The 7,404-nt window shown below is 46.5% G+C and overlaps 1 protein-coding gene across 1 annotated transcript; it reads right to left on the bottom strand.

The window, feature by feature from the left end:
- Positions 1–5,623: 5,623 nt before the first annotated feature.
- Positions 5,624–7,168, bottom strand: BDKRB1 (bradykinin receptor B1). Its single transcript, XM_032623321.1, has one exon. The coding sequence runs from the start codon at positions 6,829–6,831 to the stop codon at positions 5,704–5,706; it is 1,128 nt and encodes a 375-aa protein (XP_032479212.1). The 5' UTR covers positions 6,832–7,168; the 3' UTR covers positions 5,624–5,703.
- Positions 7,169–7,404: the final 236 nt, after the last annotated feature.

The raw sequence follows: 7,404 nt of genomic DNA, 5'->3' as shown, positions 1-7,404 counted from the left end.
TTTGCATCTATGTTCATCAGTGATATTGGCCTGTAGTTTTCTTTCTTTGTGACATCCTTGTCTGGTTTTGGTATCAGGGTGATGGTGGCCTCGTAGAATGGGTTTGGGAGTGTTCCTCCCTCTGCTATAGTTTGGAAGATTTTGAGAAGGATAGGTGTTAGCTCTTCTCTAATGTTCGAAAGAATTCGCCTGCAAAGCCATCTGGTCCTGGGCTTTTGTTTGTTGGAAGATTTTAAATCACAGTTTCAATTTCAGTGCTTCTGATTGGTCTGTTCATATTTTCTATTTCTTCATGATTCAGTCTTGGCAGGTTGTGCATTTCTAAGAATCTGTCCATTTCTTCCAGGTTGTCCATTTTATTGGCATAGAGTTGCTTGTAGTAATCTCTCTTGATCTTTTGTATTTCTGCAGTGTCAGTTGTTACTTCTCCTTTTTCATTTCTAATTCTATTGATTTGAGTCTTCTCCCTTTTTTTCTTGATGAGTCTGGCTAATGGTTTATCAATTTTGTTTACCTTCTCAAAGAACCATCTTTTAGTTTTATTGATCTTTGCTATCGTTTCCTTCATTTCTTTTTCATTTATTTCTGATCTGATCTTTATGATTTCTCTCCTTCTGCTAACTTTGGGGTTTTTTTGTTCTTCTTTCTCTAATTGATTTAGGTGCAAGGTTAGGTTGTTTATTCAAGATGTTTCCTCTTTCTTAAGGTAGGATTGTATTGCTATAAACTTCCCTCTTAGAACTGCTTTTGCTGCATCCCATAGGTTTTGGGTCGTCGTGTCTCCATTGTCATTTGTTTCTAGGTATTTTTAAATTTCTTCTCTGATTTCTTCAGTGATCACTTTGTTATTAAGTAGTGTATTGTTTAGCCTCCATGTGTTTGTACTTTTTACAGATCTTTTCCTGTAATTGATATCTAGTCTCATAGCGTTGTGGTTGGAAAAGTTACTTGATACAATTTCAATTTTCTTAAATTTACCAAGGCTTGATTTGTGACCCAAGATATGATCTATCCTGGAGAATGTTCCATGAGCCCTTGAGAAAAATGTGTAATCTGTTGGTTTTGGATTGAACATCCTATAAATATCAATTAAGTCCATCTTGTTTAATGTATCATTTAAAGCTTGTGCTTCTTATTTATTTTCATTTTGGATGATCTGTCCGTTGGTGAAAGAGGGGTGTTAAAGTCCCCTACTATGAATGTGTTGTCAATTTCCCCTTTTATGGCTGTTAGTATTTGCCTTATGTATTGAGGTGCTCCTATGTTGGGTACATAAATATTTACAATTGTTAAATATTCTTGGATCAATCCCTTGATCATTACATAGTGTCCTTCTTTGTCTCTTGTAATAGTCTTTATTTTAAAGTCTCTTTTGTCTGATATGAGAATTGCTACTCCAGCTTTCTTTTGGTTTCCATTTGCATGGAATATCTTTTTCCATCCCCTTACTTTCAGTCTGTATGTGTCTCTAGGTCTGAAGTGGGTCTCTTGTAGACAGGATATATATGGGTCTAGGTTTTGTATCCATTCAGCCAGTCTGTGTCTTTTGGTGGGAGCATTTCATCCATTTACATTTAAGGAATTATCAATATGTATGTTCCTATTCCTATTTTCTTAATTGCTTTGGGTTCGTTATTGTAGGTCTTTTCCTTCTCTTGTGTTTCTTGCCTAGAGAAGATCCTTTAGCATTTGTTGTAAAGCTGGTTTGGTGGTGCTGAACTCTCTCAGCTTTTGCTTGTCTGTAAAGGTTTTAATTTCTCCATCAAATCTGAATGAGATCCTTGCTGGGTAGAGTACTCTTGGTTGTAGGCTTTTCTCCTTCATCACTTTAAATATGTCCTGCCAGTCCCTTCTGACTTGCAGAGTTTCTGCTGAAAGATCAGCTGTTAACCTTATGGGGATTCCCTTGTGTGTTATTTGTTGTTTTTCCCTTGCTGCTTTTAATATGTTTTCTTTTTATTTAATTTTTGACAGTTTGATTAATATGTGTCTTGGTGTATTTCTCCTTGGATTTATCCTGTATGGGACTCTCTGTGCTTCCTGGACTTGATTAACTATTTCCTTTCCCATATTAGGGAAGTTTTCAACTATAAACTCTTCAAATATTTTCTCAGTCCCTTTCTTTTTCTCTTCTTCTTCTGGACCCCCTATAATTCAAATGTTGGTGCATTTAATGTTGTCCCAGAGGTCTCTGAGATTGTCCTCAGTTCTTTTCATTCCTTTTTCTTTATTCTGCTCTGCAGTAGTTATTTCCACTACTTTACCTTCCAGGTCACTTATCCGTTCTTCTGCCTCAGTTATTCTGCTATTGAACCCTTCTAGAGTATTTTTAATTTCATTTATTGTGTTGTTCATCATTGCTTGTTTCATCTTTAGTTCTTCTAGGTCCTTGTTAAATGTTTCTTGCATTTTGTCCATTCTATTTCCAAGATTTTGGATCATCTTTACTATCATTATTCTGAATTCTTTTTCAGGTAGACTGCCTATTTCCTCTTCATTTGTTAGGTCTGGTGGGTTTTTATCTTGCTCCTTCATCTGCAGTGTGTTTTTCTGTGTTCTCATTTTGCTTATCTTACTGTGTTTGGGGTCTCCTTTTTGCAGGCTGTAGGTTCGTAGTTCCCGTTGTTTTTGGTGTCTGTTCCCAGTGGCTAAGTTTGGTTCAGTGGGTTGTGTTGGCTTCCTGCTGGAGGGGACTGGTGCCTGTGTTCTGGTGGATGAGGCTGGATCTTGTCTCTCTGGTGGGCAGGTCCACGTCTGGTGGTGTGTTTTGGGGTGTCTGTGGACTTATTATGATTTTAGGCAGCCTCCCTGCTAATGCATGGGGTTGTGTTCCTGTCTTGCTAGTTGTTTGGCATAGGGTGTCCAGCACTGTAGCTTGCTGGTCGTTGAGTGAAGCTGGGTGTTGGTGTTGAGATGGAGATCTCTGGTTTTCGCCATTTGATATTACGTGGAGCTGGGAGGTTTCTTGTGGACCAGTGTCCTGAAGTTGGCTCTCCCACCTCAGAGGCACAGCGCTGACTCCTGGCTGCAGCACCAAGAGCCTTTCGTCCACACGGCTCACAATAAAAGGGAGAAAAAGTAGAAAGAAAGAAAGAGGATAAAATAAAATAAAATAAAGTAAGGTAAAATAAAGTTATTAAAATAAAAGATAATTATTAAGAAAAAAAAATTTTTAAGTAGAAAAAAAAAAAAAACGGACGGAAAGAACCCTAGGACAGATGGTGGAAGCAAAGCTATACAGACAAAATCTCACACAGAAGCATACACATACACACTCAGAAAAAGAGGGAAAAGGGGAAAAAATCATAAATTTTGCTCTCAAAGTCCACCTCCTCAATTTGGGATGATTCGTTGTCTATTCAGGTATTCCACAGATGCAGGTACATCAAGTTGATTGTGGAGCTTTAAGCTGGTGCTTCTGAGGCTGCTGGGAGAGATTTCCCTTTCTGTTCTTTGTTTGCACATCTCCCGGGGTTCCACCTGAGGGCATCTGTTCTTCCCTCAGACCGGACGGGGTTAAAGGATCAGCTGATTCAGGGGCTCTGGCTCACTCAGGCTGGGGGGAGGGAGGGGCACGGAGTGCGGGGCGAGCCTGCGGCGGCAGAGGCCGGCCTGACGTTGCACCAGCCTGAGGTGCGCCGTGCGTTCTCCCGGGTAAGTTGTCCCTGGATCCCGGGACCCTGGCAGTGGCGGGCTGCACAGGCTCCCCGGGAGGGGGGTGTGGATAGTAACTTGTGCTCGCACACAGGCTTCTTGGTGGCGGCAGCAGCAGCCTTAGTGTCTCCTGCCCGTCTCTGGGTTCCGTGCTTTTAGCTGCGGCTCGCGCCCGTCTCTGGATCGCCTTTAAGCGGCGCTCTTAATCCCCTCTCCTCGCGCACCAGGAAACAAAGAGGTAAGAAAAAGTCTCTTGCCTCTTTGGCAGGTCCAGACTTTTCCCCGGACTCCCTCCCGGCAGCCGTGGTGCACTAACCCCCTGCAGGCTGTGTTCCCGCCACCAACCCCAGTCCTCTCTCTGCGCTCCGACCGAAGCCTGAGCCTCAGCTCCAGGCCCCGCCCGCCCCGGCGGGTGAGCAGACAAGCCTCTCGGGCTGGTGAGTGCCAGTCGGCCCTGATGCTCTGTGAGGGAATCTCTCCGCTTTGCCCCCCGCACCCCTGTTGCTGTGCTCTCCTCCGCGGCTCCGAAGCTCCCCGACTCCGCCACCCGCAGCCTCCGCCCGCGATGGGGCTTCTAGTGTGCGGAAACCTTTCCTCTTTCACAGCTGCCTCCCACTGGGTGCAGGTCCCGTCCCTATCCTTTTGTCTCTGTTTATTTTTTTTCTTTGGCCCTACCCAGGTACATGGGGAGTTTCTTGCCTTTCAGGAGTTCTGAGGTCTTCTGCCAGCGTTCAGTAGGTGTTCTGTAGGAGTTACTCCACGTGAAGATGTATTTCTGATGTATGTGTGGGGAGGAAGGTGATCTCCGCGTCTTACTCTTCCGCCATCTTCCGGGTAGAGTCCACAGCCTCTTTTTTGATAACCCTAGAAGGAGATCATCCCCTTTCCCTCTGAATGCTCCAGGTACTGGGTCTGTGTCACACGCATGCAATTTCTCATTTACTTATTTTTTATACTATAATTATTTCGATCTATGCAAGTTCCTTGTGGATAGGCTCTCTAGCTATGTCATCTCTTTAGTCCTAGCAGTTAACTTAGAACATTTTGGATGGGCAGGCAAGTGGAAATGTAATAAGAGATGCTTACTGGAAACTTGTTTCCTACTGCTGTGACAAATTAACCATAAACTTGGTGACTTAAAAACCACAGATTTATTATCTTCTTCCGGTTCTGGAGACCAGGTATCACTGGGCTGAAATCAAGATGTCAGCAGGGCTGGTTCCAGAAGGAGGCTCCAGGGAGGATCCATTTCTTTGCCATTTCATGTCTCGACAGGGGACCTGCAATTCTTGGCCTGTGGCCCCTTCATTGTATCCCTCCAGCCTTCTCTGTCTCTGACACTTCTGCCTCCTCTTTTTATAAAGACCCTTGTGATGACATTGGGTCACCCAGATAACCCAGGATAATTTTCCAATTTAAGATCCTTTGCTTAATTACATCTGCAAAGTCCCCATTACCCTATAAACAGTTACAGGTTCCAGGGACAAGGTCCTGGTGATCTTGGGGGACCATCATTCAGCTTATTACAGTAGTATTTATTACGTCAGTAATAGTTGATGAGGAAGTCACACTTCTTGGCTCCCTGATGCTTACCTTTTAAAATAAATTTATTTATTTTATTTATTTATTTTTGGTTGCATTGGGTCTTCGTTGCTGCGTGCAGGCTTTCTCTAGTTGTGGCGAGCGGGGGCCACTCTTCGTTGCAGTGCGCGGGCTTCTCATTGTGGTGGCTTCTCTTGTTGCGGAGCACGGGCTCTAGGTGCGCGGGCTTCAGTAGTTGTGGCTCGCGGGCTTTAGTAGTCGTGACATGTGGGCTTCAGTAGTTGTGGCTCTCCGGCTCCAGAGCGCAGGCTCAGTAGTTGTGGCGCACGGGCTTAGTTGCTCCACAGCATGTGGGATCTTCCCGGACCAGGGCTCGAACCCGTGTCCCCTGCATTGGCAGGCGGATTCTAAACCACTGTGCCACCAGGGAAGTCCCTCCCTGCTGTTTTAATTCCGCCAGAAAAGTTGAAGGATTTCTTTTCTATGGGACGTGGAGATTGGAGTCAGTCATCTAGAGATGCATCGTTTATAAAGTTCCCAGACCTTGGTCCTGAAAAGCCGGCCCCAGAAGACATAAATCACTGGATTCAGGCAGCTGTTGGTGAAAGCAAAGAAGTTGGCCCATTGCAGGCCCAGGTCGGTGAAATTCTCCCAGAAGCAGCCTCTGACAGCCCGCACCTCGAACAGGAATTCCAGGAAGGCAAAGAAGTGGTAGGGGGTCCAGCAGAGCAGGAAGGCAGCCACAAGCAAGAGGATCAGGGCCGTGGTCTTGCCATCTGTGGGCCCCCCGTGCCTTGTCTTTCTGACCTCCCCCCGCCCTCGCAGGGCTGCCAGGATGTGACAGTTGAAGAAGACAATCGCAACCAGTGGGAGGAGGAACCCCAGCACGTTTAACTCCACCATCCTTGCAAAGGGCCAGGCCTCGCTGGGGTACAGCAACACACAGGCGGAGATGTTCAGTTCCGGGACAGCTTTGATGGAGCGCAGCAGGAACGTGGGGATACTTAGGAGGCCCCCCATGGCCCAGATGAGCACGCAGGTGGCCTGAGCCCACCGCCGTTGCCGCCGCCTCCGGCTGGCCATGGGGTGCACCAGCACGCAGTAGCGGTCCTGGCTGATGGCCACCACCAGGAAGATGCTGATGAAGAGATTGGCCTTGATGACACCGTTGACCACGCGGCAGAGGAGGGCTCCGAAAGGCCAGTTGAATTCCTTCCAGATGTTCTCTGCCCAGAAGGGCAAGCCCAAGACGAACACCAGGTCGGAAGCCGCCAGATTGGCCAGGTAGATTTCTGCCGCGTTCAGACGCCGTTGGGCCAAGAGAAAGACGGACAGCACAAAGAGGTTTCCCAGCAGCCCACAGAAGCAGATGGTGATGATAAATGTGGGTAAGACTCTATGCAGCAGGTCCCAGGCTTCCTGAGCGCTGTCGCAGGACGTGGCATTTGGAGGCGGGAGCTGGCTCTGGTTGGAGGACTGGAAATCCAGGACGGTCCGGGAGGCCATCCACGGTGACCTGCAATGAACTTCACAGAGCATCACATGGGAGGCGGCCAATTCTAACCCGCAGCCCATCCAGCGTGTCCCCAGTTTTGGAAAATAAAGTTTTATTGGCACACAGCTGCATCCATTCATTTACCTTTTGTGTTACAACAGCAGAGTTGAGTGGCTGCAACAGTGGCCCTTTGGCCTGCAAAACTGAAAATACTTACCCCCTATTCCCTTAGAGGAAAAGTTTGCTGACCCCGGGTATAAAGGAAAGGACCAGGGCTTTTGAAACCCGAGTTCAAATCTTGACATAACTACTTGTTGTGGGCCACTTAGACCAACTGACTTTTATTTTCCTTTTTGAACATTGGACCTAATTGTATCCCTCTTGTGGGATTGTGGCAAGGACTGGCGAGTGTATCTGTGGAGAGCTTGGCCTGGTCGCCTGGCTTAGAGGAGGCACTCACTGGAAAGGGCGGATGAGTCTTATTTACAACCATACCATTATTATTAGCAGTGTTTCATTACACAAAGTACTGGCACAAAGTAGGTGCTCGTGTTTGATTTACGGAGCACCTACTTTGCGCCAGTACTTTGTCAGGTGCTGGAGATACGGGGAACAGGGCCCAGCCCCCTGAAGGTGCTCACCATCTAGAGGGAGGCAGACATGGAGACAGTGGTCGATGACCGAAGATGGAATGAAGCAAGGAAGAGGCCCGG

The sequence above is a fragment of the Phocoena sinus genome, chromosome 2, assembly GCF_008692025.1.
Source record: "Phocoena sinus isolate mPhoSin1 chromosome 2, mPhoSin1.pri, whole genome shotgun sequence".
NCBI classification, from domain to species: Eukaryota; Metazoa; Chordata; class Mammalia; order Artiodactyla; family Phocoenidae; genus Phocoena; species Phocoena sinus.
The sequence above is the reverse complement of the archived record's forward strand: the minus strand, read 5'-3'. Positions and strand labels throughout refer to the sequence as shown.